The 17,118-nt window shown below is 37.7% G+C and overlaps 2 protein-coding genes across 2 annotated transcripts in view; one reads left to right on the top strand and one right to left on the bottom strand.

The window, feature by feature from the left end:
• Window positions 1-1,490, top strand: part of LRRC17 (leucine rich repeat containing 17) — a 35,902-nt gene extending 34,412 nt beyond the window's left edge. Inside the window, exon 4 of the mRNA XM_070469744.1 lies at window positions 759-1,490. Within this exon, the coding sequence (XP_070325845.1) occupies window positions 759-1,156 (398 nt within the window). The 3' untranslated portion in view covers window positions 1,157-1,490. The remainder of the gene's footprint in view (window positions 1-758) is intronic.
• Window positions 1-17,118, bottom strand: part of FBXL13 (F-box and leucine rich repeat protein 13) — a 220,506-nt gene that overhangs the window by 125,915 nt on the left and 77,473 nt on the right. The window contains exon 9 of the mRNA XM_070469733.1: window positions 11,682-11,814. Within this exon, the coding sequence (XP_070325834.1) occupies window positions 11,682-11,814 (133 nt within the window). The remainder of the gene's footprint in view (window positions 1-11,681; window positions 11,815-17,118) is intronic.

Below are 17,118 nucleotides of genomic sequence, written 5' to 3'. Positions count from 1 at the left end.
TATTGTAAAGTAATTAGCCTCCAACTAATAAAAATAATTGGAGAAAAAAAATATTTGCCTTATCCCTTAGCAACCACAAGTCTGGTTTTCTATGTCTGTGAGTCTAAATTCCTTTTTAAACATTCGGATATAAAAGTTTGACCTCTGGATCAGTCAGGATCGACCCTAAGGGGAAAGAGATGGCACCCACAGGTGAGGATATTTTGAGGAAACTTTTAATTTACAAAGGAAATAATTACCAGGGTGGACCGGGGTTTACAGAACCACAGATGTTCCCATCAGTGCAAGGAATCCAGCAGCAGTTGAGGTGTTAACGACACCCAAACCTGAAAGGTGAAATCACAGATACTAATAGAGAGGCAGAAGGAGAAGCAGAACTTGGGGCAGAGAGACTTCCCTGGCAGTCTAGGGATTAAGACTTTGAGCTTTCACAGCAGTGGGTACAGATTCCATCACTGGTTGGGAAATTCTGATCCTATCTGCCTCATGTTCCCAGGTTTTTAAGAAGGATGTTCCTCAGAGAGCTGAGAAAGGCCTCTTTAGTCTTCGAAAGGATGTGTATACATCCTTTCAAAAAAGAAGAGAAAGTACTTGGAAGTTTTCTAAAGTAAGAACTCTGTGAAAAAGGAGGTTAAGGAAAACCTTTTCCTTTATTTTCAACAGCGAGAATTGTCTCTTACTTTTAAATTTGTCCTTATAATATACAGTGCACTTAACCTAATTACTCATTGGTTTTAATAAATATTTTCTGTTTCTAGCTGCTTTTTTAGGACTCACACATTTAGAAGAGTTAGATTTATCAAACAACAGTCTGCAAAACTTTGACTATGGTGTGTTAGAAGACTTGTATTTTTTGAAACTCTTGTGGCTCAGAGAAAACCCTTGGAGATGTGATTACAACATCCACTACCTCTACTACTGGTTAAAGCATCACTACAACGTGCATTATAATGGCCTGGAATGCAAAATGCCTGAAGAATACAAAGGGTGGTTTGTAGGAAAATATGTTCGGAGTTACTATGAAGAATGCCCCAAAGACAAATTACCAGCATACCCTGAAACATTTGACCAAGATATGGAAGATGATGAATGGGAAAAAGTACATAAGGATCACACAGCAAAGAAGCAAAGTGTAAGAATCACTATTGTGGGATAACAGAATTGTTCTTGTTGCAACTAGTTTTGCCTTTGCTATACTAGTGTTGGAAAACTGCATGTTTACATTTTGATTAACTGTATTACTTATTTATGCAGGATTATTCAACTAAAGGAAGGTTCCCTTGATTATTATTGTTGTTGTGACAATACAGTAATCAAAGGAATACTCTTATCCTGCTTGCCTGCCTGTTTGCTGAACAGCTTTTGATGATGATTCCACACTGGTAACCTGCAGAAGTTGGGTCCTAATGATGGCATTAGATTTTCATAATGTCCTGTATAAATCTTTTTACTGCTTTTAGAAAATAAAAAAAAAACTTGGTTCATTTTTACATGCTTTTCAAGAGTTGCGTGCACATACCTAAAGATGATCAAAATGAAGAGATACAAATGATTAGTAATAATAAAATCTTATTCTCTCCCCTCTACCCCCTTTTTTTTTTTCAGTAAGTCAGCTTATGCACTGAATAAATTTCCATATTTGATTCCTGTGCACTCCAAAATGAGGTCCTGGTAAACCCAAATTCTCCACTACTTTTCACTGATCCTTGCAAAAAAAAAAAAAAGTCAAGCTAAACTGGAAGAATTGTCACATGCAATAAGCCAAGAATCTGAGAATTATATTAGAGACTGGTTAGAAGACCAGACTCTGAGAAGCAGTTGTACATGGTGTGAATCATGAGCCCTGAACAGGTATAGACACTAATAAGTGTGGAAACAGCACTGATGTTTTAACAGACTTTAGGCTATGGAGCCGCCTGTCAGTGGGAAGGATCTGAGCCCTTCCTGCTAAGCTTATATGTGAAGGAGCATAAAAGAGGATGAAATTAGGATTAAGGGTCAGGATTTGAGATGAAAAAGAAACAAAAAAGAAATTGATATCAAAAGCAACTGAGGGAGCAGGCAGTATGGAAGAGAAGCCCTATGGGGTTGCAGGTTAAAATTAGCTCACCTAGAAAAACAGGTCACCGGAAAGAGAGGAAGTATTTGGAGACTAAACCCATCAATTTGTATTTTGACAGTACTATTGTATTAGAAAAATAAAATGAAATATATACATATCATTAAAAATACAACTTTTTTATGCAAATTTCCTTTTTCATATTGAGTTGAATATATTTTCATTTCTTTTTTTTTGTTATATTTTCATTTCTTATATCAAGGTATTCGTACAAAGTTTAGCAACTGACCTTTGATACTTGCACAGATTTCCAAAGTATAGAAATGGTAAATAACAAATAGTATTGAACATGCTTTTTTGGCTGTGCCATGTGGCTTATGGGATCTTAGTTCCCTGACCAGAGATTGAACCCAGGCCATGGCAATAACAGTGCCCAGTCCTAATCCCTGGACCACCTGGGAATTCCATTGAACATTTCTGAAGCACCTACTAGAGCTCAGACACTGTGCTAAGAGCTTCACATATTCTTTTCTAATTCTTACAAGATCCCCCCGAGGTACATAATATTATCTGCCTTTTCTTGATGAGGAATCTGAGGCATAGAGTATATACTTTTTCTCCTGAAACACCTGTGAGGGCAGGAGACAATCTTTGGGTCAAGTCAGTTAAATCTGTACTAATATGTATAGAAAACCAAGAGAGTGGGAAATAGAAAGAATTGCTGGAGCTTGTGGTTCAGGAAATGGCACTGCATTGTAAGATTCTAACCTCTATGCCCTTTTTCCTATGGTTTGGGTCAGGGTGGAAACTTAAGAGACACTGGTTCTCAAAGCAAGTTCTCACATTATTCAATATGAGATATTAAAGGCAGCTGTTAAATTTGAAGTGTTACCAGAGAGATGTAATAAATGTACTTATTGTTGATGAGCACTTAGAGTGGAATATTAAAGAAAACATCCAAGATTTGACAGTGGAGAAAGCCCAGGTGGGACCATAGTAGGAGACAAAGGCACACAATGGAGACGTGAAGGTTCTGGAAAGGAGTAAGGATATTAAATCTGATTCAGAGAAAGGACCCAAATTACTCTCTGGTTTAGTTTTTGGAGGCTAGCTGGGAATTTTATTGGTTGATTTTTATATTCAGGATTATCCCCAGGGATCTATTTGGAAATAAAGCTCTGGAACACATTGTGATACAAACTGATCTGGATCATCCAAAAGTAAGTTGTTTAGAATCACTACTATCTTTCATGGCCAAAATTTAAATATGTTTTAAAAAGTTTAAGATTCCTATTTTTCTGTATCAGAGTTCATACTTTTCTCAGGGAAGCATTGTTGATCAATGATGGAATGAACAATTAGACAGTTCCTCTCCTGCCAATTTCTTACTTATCATTTAAAAACTTGTCTTTGCAACTTCCTTCTGTTCAATAGGTAATGAAATTCAGGAGTTTTTAAAAAGCATATTTTATAGTAGTCAAAAATAATACAATCCTGAGATCTCCACATGTTTAAATATCACTTGAATTTTTATTCAAATACCCAAGTGTTTGCTTTTTTTCAACTAGTTCTAAGATTCTTTTTTGAAGTAAATCACATTTACTACAAGCTAAGGTCTCCTGAGTCCTAAGTCTGAGTCAGTTTTGACCTAAATCTTGACTCTTTGAGGAAGATATTTAATATTAAATAGTGTGGATTATTCATTTATTAAACTTTCCCTTCCCTGGAGTTTTCACCGTGGATCAATTAATACTCATTTCTGAGAAATCTGACCAAGGCTCCTGCTCTAGCAAATAGAAGCAATTCAGTAATAAGAAACTACTTGGCTAAATTCTGTGAGGTTTGGGGGCTTCTTTCTGCAGGAGGCAGAGTATTTGGTGAGTGGATGGGGAGATGTAATATGTATCAGTCAACAGTGTAACTAATCAGTATAAATGAGAGAATCAGTAATAATAACATGAATATGATAGGCAAACTAGAAAATTACTTCATAAATTCTATTCCAAAAAAAATTAAGTATTTTATTCTATAAATTCTAGAAACATAAACATGCAACTTTGGGAGTATTTACAAGTTAAGCGTTTGCTGAACTGATCTCAACTTGCCAGTCATTGAGTCAGTGTAGAAAAACTGCAGTCAAGTGGAACCTCTCATCCCTTATGAATCTGTTTTGCTCAGGTTCAAAAATGTAACTGCTGGACTTAAAAATCACTATGTGTAAAAAAAAAAATCACTATGTGTATCCTTCGCAAATGTATGCTCAAGTGTTTCATCATATACTCTGCATCAGTTCAGTTCAGTGCTACATCACATACTCTGCATCAGTTCAGTCGCTCAGTCATGTCCGATTCTTTGCAACCCTACGGACTGTAGCATGCACGGCCTCCCTACCATCACCAACTCCCGGAGTTTACTCAGACTCATGTCCATTGAGTCGGTGATGCCATCCAACCATCTCATCCTCCGTTGCCCCCTTCTCCTGCCTTCCATCTTTTCCAGCATCAGGGTCTTTTCAAATGAGTCAGCTCTTCACATCAGGTGGCCAAAGTATTGGAGTTTCAGCTTCAGCATCAGGCCTTCCAGTGAATATTCAGGACTGATTTCCTTGAGAATGGACTGGTTGGATCTCCCTGCTGTTCAAGGGACTCTCTAGAGTCTTTACCAACACCACAGTTCAAAAGCATCAATTCTTTGGCACTCAGCTTTCTTTATAGTCCAATTCTCACATCCATACATGACTACTGGAAAAACCATAGCTTTAACTAAACGAATCTTTGTTGGCAAAGTAATGTCTCTGCTTTTTAATAAGCTGCCTAGGTTGATCCTAGCTTTTCTTCCAAGGAGCAAGCATCTTTTAATTTCATGGCTGCAGTCACTATCTGCAGTGATTTTGGAAAGTGAAAGTGAAGTCGCTCAGTCGTATCTGACACTTTGCGACCCCATGGACTGCAGCCTACCAGGTTCCTCCATCCATGGGATTTTCCAGGCAAGAATACTGGAGTGGGTTGCTATGTCCTTCTCCAGGAGATCTTCCCAACCCAGGGATTGAACCCAGGTCTCCTGCATTGTAGGCAGATGCTTTACCATCTGAGCCACCAGGGAAGTAATTTTGGAGCCCACCAAAATAAAGTCTCTCACTGTTTCCACTGTTTCCCCATCTATTTGCCATGAAGTAATGGGACCAGATGCCATGATCTTAGTTTTCTGAATGTTGAGTTTTAAGCCAACTTTTTACTTTCCTCTTTCACTTTCATCAAGAGATTCTTTAGTTCTTCTTTGCTTTCTGCCATAAGGGTGGTGTCGTCTGCATGTCTGAGGTTATTGATATTTCTCCCAGCAATCTTGATTCCAGCTTGTGCTTCATCCAGCCCAGCGTTTCTCTTTATGTACTCTGCTGCGTCATTTCAGTCGTGTCCGACTTTGTGCGACCCCATAGACGGCAGCCCACCAGGCTCCCCAGTCCCTGGGATTCCCCAGGCAAGAACACTGGAGTGGGTTGCCATTTCCTTCTCCACATGATGTACTCTACATATAAGTTAAATAAGCAGGGTGACAATATACAGCCTTGACATACTCCTTTCCCAATTTGGAACCAGTCTGTTGGTCCATGTCCAATTCTAATTGTTGCTTCTTGACCTGCATACAGATTTCTCAGGAGGGAGGTCAGGTGGTCTGGTATTCCCATCTCTTTAAGAATTTTCCACAGTTTGTTGTAATCCACACAGTCAAAGGCTTTGGCATAGTCAATAAAGCAAAAGTAGATGTTTTTCTGGAACTCTCTTGCTTTCTTGATGATCCAGTGGATGTTGGAAATTTGATCTCTGGTTTCTCTGCCTTTTCTAAAACCAGCTTGAACATCTGGAAGTTCATGGTTCACATACTGTTGAAGCCTGGCTTGGATTTCGATCGTTACTTTGCTTGTGGTGAGATGAGTGCAATTGTGTGATGGTTTGAATATTCTTTGGGATTACCTTCCTTTGGGATTGGAATGAAAACTGACCTTTTCCAGTCCTGTGGCCACTGCTAAGTTTTCCAAATTTGCTGGTGTATTGAGTGCAGCACTTTCACAGCATCATCTTTTAGGATTTGAAATAGCTCAACTGGAATTCCATCACCTCCACTAGCTTTGTTCGTAGTGATGCTTCCTAAGGCCCACTTGACTTCTCATTCCAGGCTCTAGAGTCTGGCTCTAAGTGAGTGATCACACCATCATGATTATCTGGGTCATGAAGATCTTTTTTGTATAGTTCTTCTGTGTATTCTTGCCACCTCTTCTTAACATCTGTTTCTGTTAGGTCCATACTATTTCTGTCCCTTATTGTGCCCATCTTTGCATGAAAAGTTCCATTGGTATCTCTAATTTTCTTGAAGATATCACTAGTCTTTCCCAGGCTATTGTTTTCCTCTGTTTCTTTGCACTGATCACTAAGGAAAGCTTTCTTATCTCTCCTTGCTATTCTTTGGAACTCTGCACTCAAATGGGTATGTCTTTCCTTTTCTCCTTTCCATTTAGTTTCTCTCCTTTCACAGCTGTTTGTAAGGCCTCCTTAGACAACCATTTTGCCTTTTTGCATTTCTTTTTCTCAGGGGTGGTTTTTAACACTGCCTCCAGTACAATGTCATAAACCTCCGTCCATAGTTCTTCAGGCACTCTATCAGATCTAATCCCTTGAATCTATTTGTCACTTCCACTGTATAATCTTAAGGGATTTGATTTAGATCATACCTGAATGGTCTAGTGGTTTTCCCTGCTTTTTCAATTTAAGTCTGAATTTGGCAATAAGGAGTTCATGATCTGAGCCACAGTCAGCTTCTGGTCTTTTTTTGCTGACTCTATAGAGCTTCTCCATCTTTGGCTGAAAAGAATATAATCAATCTGATTTCATTACTGACTTTCTGGTGATGTCCATGTGTAGAGTCTTCTCTTGTGTTGTTGGAAGAGGGTGTTTGCTGTTTACAAGTCAAGCATTTTCTGAACTGATCTCATCTTGCCAGTCATCAAGTCGCTGTAGAAAAACTGCAGTCAAGTGAAGCCTCTCATCCCTTATGAATCTATTTTGCTCAGGTTCAAAAATTCAACTGTTGGACTTAAAAATCACTATGTGTATCCTTGGCAAATGTATGCTCAAGTTTTTCATCGTATACTCTGGCTACCTATCATAATATTTTAACAGGCATTTCTCAGCCTTGCTCTCATCTGTCTTTTAAACATTTTAAAGAATATGTTAAAGTTAATTTTCTTCTAAAGTTTTTTGTAGATAAGGGTTACAAGTACAACTCTTGTGGTTACTCAGCCAAACAGCCTAAAATATCAGCCAATATTTTCCTTCAATCTAACAAAAAGTGAGAAAGTCAAACTTCTTACCAGAAATGTGTATAACTTTAGGCATATCAATAAATCAACTGACCTCAGCTGGGGGGAAAAAAGAACTGGAAAAGCTGAAACATCTCTGAGATTAATTTTTTAATCTTTGATAGACTCAAGTTTGTTGAAATGAACAGTGATTTTATTAAATAAGCTATGGCAACCAGACAACCCCCTAAGGCCTGCTGCCAGCAGCCCTGGGAACTGGCCCCATCCTTCAGCTGGTGAACACCAGCCCCAAGACCTGCCAGGCCTCACAGCCAACCCAGTGGGCCAATAACCACTGAACAAGGCAGGGTCTTTCCACCAAACTCACCAGGGACCAGCCATGTCTACCAGACTGCCCACTGTCGTTGGCCCTGCCACAACAGAAGGATGCTCGCAGCCCGCACTGAGGACAGCCCTAGAGCATTTAACTCTGGTAAGCAGTGGGGAGTATGCTGCTCAGCCCCATAGGACATATCCTACATGAGACCACTTTTCCATGATTGGTAAGTTTTTCACATTTCCTAAACACATAGAAATAAAAACAGAGAATTAGGCTTAATGAGATAGCAGAGGAATATGTTCCAAATGAAGTAACAAGACAGAACTCGGAAGAAGGACTAAGAGAAATAGAAATAAACAATCTATGCAATAAAGAATTCAAGGTAGTGATCATAGAAGTGCTCAAATAATTGGGAGAAGAATGAATGAACACAGTGAGAAGTTTAACAAAGAGGGGGAAAAAAAACTGAGGAATATCATAACTGAAATAAAAATATACTAGGAGAAATCAACAGTAGATGAGATAATACAGAAGAACAGAACTGGAAGAGTTCACCCAACCTGAAGAGAAAAAAACAATTTCTTTAAGGATACTTTAAGAGACTCCTGGAAAAACATCAAGTGTACTAACATTGGGCTTCCCAGGTGGTACTAATGGTAAAGAATCCACCTGCCGATGCAGGTAGATGTAAGAGATATGGGTTCAGTCCCTGGGTTGGGGAGATCCCCTGGAGGAGGGCACAGCAACCCACTCCAGCATTCTCCAGTATTCTGGAGAATCCATGGACAGAGAGCCAATCAGGCTGTAGACCATAGCATTGCACAGAGTCAGTCATGACTGAAGCAACTTAGCACACCTGCATGTACTAACATTTGCATTATAAGAAGAGAGAAAAGGGCAAAAAACTGACATGATAGCTGAAAACTTCCCTAACCTGGGAAAGGAAACAGACATTCACATCCAGAAAGCACCAAGAGTCCCAAACAAGATGAACTCAGAGGTCCATACCAAGACATACTATAATTAAAATGGCAAAAATTTAAAAAGAGAATCTTAAAAGCAGCTAGGGAAAAACAACAAGGGAACTAACATAAGACCATCAGCTGACTTTTCAGCAGAAACTCTGCATGCCAGAAGGGAGTGGCATGATGTTTTTAAAATGATAAAGGGAAAAAGAATACTCCACAAGGTTACCACTCTGATTCAAAGAAAAGACCAAGAGTTTTAAAGAGGAGCAAAAGCTGAAAGTAACTGGGGTTACAAGAAATGTTAAAGGGACCTCACTAAGTCGAAAAGAAAAGGCTACAACTAGAAATATGAAAATTACAAAAGGAAAAAATTTCATTGGTAAAGGCAGGTATCCAGTAAAGGTAGTATATCAACCACTTACAAAACTAGTAGGAAGATTAAAAGACAAAAGTAGTAAAATCATCTATATCGACAATAAGCAGTTAGGAGAGACACAAAAAGGTATGAACTGTGATGTCAAAAACAGTAAACTTCTCAGATGTATAGAACAGACTTATGGACTCTGTGGGAGAAGGCGAGGGTGGGATGTTTCAAGAGAACAGCATCGAAACATGTATATTATCTAGGGTGAAACAGATCACCAGCCCAGGTTGGATGCATGAGACAAGTGCTCGGGCCTGGTGCACTGGGAAGACCCAGAGGGATCGGGTGGAGAGGGAGGTGGGAAGGGGGACCAGGATGGGGAATACATGTAAATCCATGGCTAATTCATTTCAATGTATGACAAAAACCACTGCAATGTTGTAAAGTAATTAGCCTCCAACTAATAAAAATAAATGGGGAAAAAAAAAACCCAGTAAACTTGAAGGAGAGTAAAAGTGCATTCAAACTTAAGAGAATAGCAACTTAATCAAATATGTATAAATATTGCTCTACATGCACTTCATGATAACCACAAAAGAAAAGTGTAAAACAGGTATACACACACAAAAAAAGAGGAAATAAATCCAAGCAAACACTGAAGATAGTTACCAAATCACAAAGAAAACAGAACAAAAGAAGAAAAAGTAATAAACTGGTTTAAGATGGCAGACTAAGTACCTGTTTCAATTTTCCTTTCCTACCCAAATTACCAGAAACAAATTTTTCTAATCTATCATGTCCTTGGAAAACAACAGGGATCATCTTGGTGGATCAGAAATTAATAATTCCTAAAAATCCAAATGCAAACATTACCAGATTGAATGAGGAACATTCAGAAGATGGCTGCTGTAAAAGATGGAACAGCACTGTCTTTGTGAAGGGTGTGTCCCAGAAATTAGAATATATAGTAATAGTAACACCATTAAAAATACAAGAAAATGATTCAAGAACAAGACAAGATAGCTGCATATCCTTGCTACCAGAGAAAGAAGTAGAAGATATAGGAATAGGAATGAATGGAAATATTTCCAGAAGATATGATAGTCTACCTAGAATACCCAAAAGAATCAACTGACAAACTATTAAAACTAGGAAGTCAGTTTAATACATGATAAGATAAAATGACATTATATATAAAGCCATCACTTTCTGCAGCACCAACAATAACCAGTCAGAATAACTCCATTTTGTATTTTTCTTTTTTCAATTAAAAAAATACAGATAACTGTTGAAAGCCCTTGTGAACCTATTCCCCATTTCATTCAATTCTCTCCATCTCAGAAGTAACCGCTATCTTGCATTTGGAGTTTTTCATTTGCATGCATGCTTTTTATATTTTGCTGTCTGTGTGTGTGCCTGTATATGTGTACACAAGTGCCCTTAAGTATATAGTATTGAAATTATTTCAAAAAATGAAGTATATAGTATTATTTTACACATTGAAAACTTGTATACAAATGGTATTAGATTATATATATATCTTTCTGCAACTTGCTTTCACCCATTAATATCTTTATCATTCATATTGATATTTTGAAGTCTATTTTTTCTCTCATTTCCAGAAATATATATATGGAAACCTAAAAATGTACCTCAAAGGACATATGTTTTAATACAATGGGCTGAATGTTTGTGTCCCCCCAGAATTCATATGTTGGAATCCTCACCCCCAATGTAATGCTATTAGGAGGTTGGGCCTTTGGGACATAATTAAGATGGAATTCTCATGAATAGGATTAATGTCCTTAAAAAAGGGATTTCAGAGAGCTCTCTCTCCTGCTGTCTACCATATGTGGATACAGGAAGAATACAGAAGTCAACAACCAGAACAAGGCCCTCACTAAAACCCAACCAAGACTAGGTACCCTGGTCTTAGACTTCCAGGCTTTAGAACTATGAGAAATAAGTTTCTGTTGTTTACAAGCCACCCAGCCAAAAGAGAACTTTATTATAGCAGCCTGAACTAAGACAGTTAAACACAAACTTTACAAAGCAAGTTATAAAACTTGGGAATAACCTTAGTGTCCATCAGTAGGAAGAAAGTTAACTAACTTATGGTATAGCCATAGTATGGTATTCCCTAAAATCAGGGAAATGATTTTAAGTACTTAAAAATAATTTAGTAGTTCTATATGTACTGACATGAAAAGATTTTCAGGATATAAAAGAAAATATAGAACAATATCATCCCTTTAATGTTAAAAATTAAAAATGTATTTTTAATCACAAATGCTTAAATGTATTTTAGAAAAACAGAAAAAGTGATGCTGTTGAGTACCACTGGGTAAGTGAATGGGTTTGAGAGAAATGAAAGTAGAGTTTTTCTTCTACTGTCTATTGTTATTATTTCTTTAGTGAGAATATGTCCTTATATTGTGGATAAATTGATGGTATATAGATACACAAATGCTAGACAAAAAAAAAATCATTGAGAATGACCAAAGGACCAGGTCTCAGGGCATATAATCCAGGAAGAGCTGACTGTATTATAAGACTTTTAAATAGTTTTAATAGGCATTCTCATGGCCTAAGACTGAACTGAAGTTTCCATTTTAAAATACAGGGAAGCAAGACAAACAGTTAATAAACATACTTACTGACAGATCTCAAAGTTTTCAATCGGAGAACACAACCACGAAAATTCAAGCGCAGCACGTTTAGACGCCACCTTTGCAAAATAGACACTATATATTTATCTGTGATTATATTTCTTACTGCAGAAAAATCAATCTAAAAAGGATAAATAAAAATGTTAAGAAATGAGAAAGATCTTTGGCATGTGAAATTTTAAAATATTTTTAAAGCATCAAAGAACTAAAATTTCTTTATCTCATCACTCTTTTTTGTTTGTTAGGGTTTTTGTGGTCATTCCCAGGTTTAATTACAAGCAGATTCCAAATGTCCAGTCCAGGTTGACAGCTGGGAGGGCAGGGATCTCACATTCACCCCCAACAAGAGTCAATTTGTCGTGGAGTGTCTGGATGCCCACCCCTCCTTCATTCCAGGTGAGCCCCAAGGCTTCCCCCTACTTCAATGTCAATGGACCCTTCTGCACTCATCACTAATGTGTGCCTGCTTCTTTTTTCATGAGCACAAACTATACATTGAGTGCTTGACTATGGAAAGACAATATAGTATGTGGATTATAATGGCTTTTCCATAACTCATAATTTTGTGGGGGTAGTTCTAGAGATAAGGAAAGATGATCTGAGTGCAGTGTATAAAACTGAAAAGCACAGAATCTTCTGTAACCTCTGAATGGCCAGGGCTGGTGGATAAAAAACAACATAGTATTTTTTTTTATTGAAGTATAGTTGATAACAGTAGCATAGTGTTAAAATACTACCTTTCAGCTAAAAGGTTAAGTATACTGAACATCCTATTTCTTATTGCTTTCTGAACAAAGTTATTCTTCATGCTAAAAGGTTTATTACAGTTGTGTTACATTTGAGCACTCACAAATAAAGACAGACATAATTGCAAATGAAGGGCAACAGGTAATTGTGGAAAGAGAAATTTGCTGAACATAAACTAACTTCCTATTCTGGCTTTGCTCTTCACTGCCAGGTGCTCATATTTTCTCCATCTTTACCCAGTGAGGTCTCTGGGCAGGAGTGTTGGCTTTTTCTGCCAGTTTTCTGTAAGATTTGTCCTGATTTAATATGGTACATATTCCTTCTTTCCCAGACCATTTGGATTCAGTTTATTTCTTCCTTATGGGTTTTCCAAAGGAAAAAGTGACACCCCCTAATCTGTCACATAAGTTAGAGATTTATTATTTTATTTTATTTTTTTCAGGATTGCTACGGTTTTTTTTTTTTTTTTAATTTTTTTTTCCATTTATTTTTATTCGTTGGAGGCTAATTACTTTACATCATTGTAATGGTTTTTGTCATACATTGACATGAATCAGCCATGGATTTACATGTATTCCCCATCCCGGTCCCCCCCTCCCACCTCCCTCTCCACCCGATCCCTCTGGGTCTTCCCAGTGCACCAGGCCCGAGCACTTGTCTCATGCACCCAACCTGGGCTGGTGATCTGTTTCACCCTAGATAATATACATGTTTCGATGCTGTTCTCTTGAAACATCCCACCCTCGCCTTCTCCCAGAGTCCACAAGTCTGTTCTATACATCTGAGTCTCTTTTTCTATTTTGCATATAGGGTTATCGTTACCATCTTTCTAAATTCCATATATATGTGTTAGTATACTGTAATGGTCTTTATCTTTCTGGCTTACTTCGCTCTGTATAATGGGCTCCAGTTTCATCCATCTCTTTAGAACTGATTCAAATGAATTCTTTTTAATGGCTGAGTAATATTCCATGGTATATATGTACCACAGCTTCCTCATCCATTCGTCTGCTGATGGGCATCTAGGTTGCTTCCATGTCCTGGCTATTCTAAACAGTGCTGCGATGAACATTGGGGTGCACGTGTCTCTTTCAGATCTGGTTTCCTCGGTGTGTATGCCCAGAAGTGGGATTGCTGGGTCATATGGCAGTTCTATTTCCAGCTTTTTAAGAAATCTCCACACTGTTTTCCATAGTGGCTGTACTAATTTGCATTCCCACCAACAGTGGAAGAGGGTTCCCTTTTCTCCACACCCTCTCCAGCATTTATTGCTTGTAGACTTTTGGATAGCAGCCATCCTGACTGGCGTGTACTGGTACGTCATTGTGGTTTTGATTTGCATTTCTCTGATAATGAGTGATGTTGAGCATCTTTTCATGTGTTTGTTAGCCATCTGTATGTCTTCCTTGGAGAAATGTCTGTTGAGTTCTTTGGCCCATTTTTTGATTGGGTCATTTATTTTTCTGGAGTTGAGCTGGAGGAGTTGCTTGTATATTTTTGAGATTAATCCTTTGTCTGTTGCTTCGTTCGCTATTATTTTCTCCCAGTCTGAGGGCTGTCTTTTCACCTTGCTTATAGTTTCCTTTGTTGTGCAAAAGCTTTTAAGTTTCATTAGGTCCTATTTGTTTATTTTTGCTTTTATTTCTGAAATTCTGGGATGTGGGTCATAGAGGATCCTGCTGTGATTTATGTCGGAGAGTGTTTTGTCTATGTTCTCCTCTAGGAGTTTTATAGTTTCTGGTCTTACATTTAGATCTTTAATCCATTTTGAGTTTATTTTTGTGTATGGCGTTAGAAAGTGTTCTAGTTTCATTCTTTTACAGGTGGTTGACCAGTTTTCCCAGCACCACTTGTTAAAGAGGTTGTCTTTTTTCCATTGTATATCCTTGCCTCCTTTGTGGAAGATAAGATGACCATAGGTTCGTGGATTTATCTCTGGGCTTTCTATTCTGTTCCATTGATCTATATTTCTGTCTTTGTGCCAGTACCATACTGTCTTGATGACTGTGGCTTTGTAGTAGAGTCTGAAGTCAGGCAGATTGATTCCTCCAGTTCCATTCTTCTTTCTCAGGATTACTTTGGCTATTCGAGGTTTTTTGTATTTCCATACAAATTGTGAAATTATTTGTTCTAGTTCTGTGAAAAATACCGTTGGTAGTTTGATAGGGATTGCATCGAATCTATAGATTGCTTTGGGTAGTATAGCCATTTTGACAATATTGATTCTTCCAATCCATGAACACGGTATATTTCTCCATCTGTTTGTGTCCTCTTTGATTTCTTTCATCAGTGTTTTATAGTTTTCTATGTATAGGTCTTTTGTTTCTTTAGGTAGATATACTCCTAAGTATTTTATTCTTTTTGTTGCAATGGTGAATGGTATTGTTTCCTTAATTTCTCTTTCTGTTTTCTCATTGTTAGTGTATAGGAATGCAAGAGATTTCTCTGTGTTAATTTTATATCCTGCAACTTTACTGTATTCGTTGATTAGTTCTAGTAATTTTCTGGTAGAGTCTTTAGGGTTTTCTGTGTAGAGGATCATGTCATCTGCAAACAGAGAGAGTTTCACTTCTTCTTTTCCTATCTGGATTCCTTTTACTTCTTTTTCTGCCCTGATTGCTGTGGCCAAAACTTCCAAAACTATGTTGAATAGTAGTGGTGAGATTGGGCACCCTTGTCTTGTTCCTGATTTCAGGGGAAATGCTTTCAATTTTTCACCATTGAGGGTGATGCTTGCTATGGGTTTGTCATATACAGCTTTTATTCTGTTGAGGTATGTTCCTTCTATTCCTGCTTTCTGGAGAGTTTTAATCACAAATCGATGTTGAATTTTGTCAAAGGCTTTTTCTGCATCTATTGAGATAATCATATGGTTTTTATCTTTCAATTTGTTAATGTGGTGTATTACATTGATTGATTTGTGGATATTAAAGAATCCTTGCAAAACCAGATCTGAAAGAGACACGTGCACCCCAATGTTCATCGCAGCACTGTTTATAATTGCCAGGACATGGAAGCAACCTAGATGCCCATCAGCAGATGAATGGATGAGGAAGCTGTGGTACATATACACCATGGAATATTACGCAGCCATTAAAAAGAATTCATTTGAATCAGTTCTAATGAGATGGGTGAAACTGGAGCCCATTATACAGAGCGAAGTAAGCCAGAAAGATAAAGACCATTACAGTATACTAACACATATATATGGAATTTAGAAAGATGGTAACGATAACCCTATATGCAAAAAAAGAAAAAGAGACTCAGATGTATAGAACAGACTTGTGGACTCTATGGGAGAACCCGGGGGCGGGATGTTTCAAGAGAACAGCATCGAAACATGTATATCTAGGGTGAAACAGATCACCAGCCCAGGTTGGGTGCATGAGACAAGTGCTCAGGCCTGGTGCACTGGGAGGACCCAGAGGGATGGGGTGGAGAGGGAGGTGGGAGGGGGGACCGGGATGGGGAATACATGTAAATCCATGGCTAATTCAATGTATGACAAAAACCACTGCAATGCTGTAAAGTAATTAGCCTCCAACTAATAAAAATAAATGGGAAAAAAAAAAAAAAAGAATCCTTGCATTCCTGGGATAAAGCCCACTTGGTCATGGTGTATGATTTTTTTAATATGTTGTTGGATTCTGTTTGCTAGAATTTTGTTAAGGATATTTGCATCTATGTTCATCAGTGATATTGGCCTGTAGTTTTCTTTTTTTGTGGCATCTTTGTCTGGTTTTGGAATTAGGGTGATGGTGGCGTCATAGAATGAGTTTGGAAGTTTACCTTCTTCTGCAATTTTCTGGAAGAGTTTGAGTAAGATAGGTGTTAGCTCTTCTCTAAATTTTTGGTAGAATTCAGCTGTGAAGCCATCTGGTCCTGGGCTTTTGTTTGCTGGAAGATTTCTGATTACAGTTTCGATTTCCTTGCTTGTGATGGTTTTGTTAAGATCTTCTATTTCTTCCTGGTTCAGTTTTGGAAAGTTATACTTCTCTAAGAACTTGTCCATTTCTTCCAAGTTGTCCCATTTTATTGGCATAGAGCTGCTGGTAGTAGTCTCTTATGATCCTTTGTATTTCAGTGTTGTCTGTTGTGATCTCTCCATTTTCGTTTCTAATTTTGTTAATTTGGTTCTTCTCCCTTTGTTTCTTAATGAGTCTTGCTAATGGTTTGTCAATTTTGTTTATTTTTTCAAAAAACCAGCTTTTAGCTTTGTTAATTTTTGCTATGATCTCTTTAGTTTCTTTTGCATTTATTTCTGCCCTAATTTTTAAGATTTCTTTCCTTCTACTAATCCTGGGGTTCTTCCTTTCTTCCTCCTCTAGTTGCTTTAGGTGTAGAGTTAGGTTATTTATTTGACTTTTTTCTTGTTTCTTGAGGTAGGCCTGTAATGCTATGAATCTTCCCCTTAGCACTGCTTTTACAGTGTCCCATAGGTTTTGGGTTGTTGTGTTTTCATTTTCATTCATTTCTATGCATATTTTGATTTCTTTTTTGATTTCTTCTATGATTTGTTGGTTATTCAGAAGCGTGTTGTTTAACCTCCATATGTTTGAATTTTTAATAATTTTTTTCCTGTAATTGAGATCTAATCTTACTGCACTGTGGTCAGAAAAGATGACTGGAATGATTTCAATCTTTTTGAATTTACCAAGACTAGATTTATGGCCCAGGA

This window comes from Odocoileus virginianus, chromosome 1 (assembly GCF_023699985.2).
Source record: "Odocoileus virginianus isolate 20LAN1187 ecotype Illinois chromosome 1, Ovbor_1.2, whole genome shotgun sequence".
NCBI classification, from domain to species: Eukaryota; Metazoa; Chordata; class Mammalia; order Artiodactyla; family Cervidae; genus Odocoileus; species Odocoileus virginianus.
This window is presented reverse-complemented; position numbering and strand designations above follow the sequence as displayed.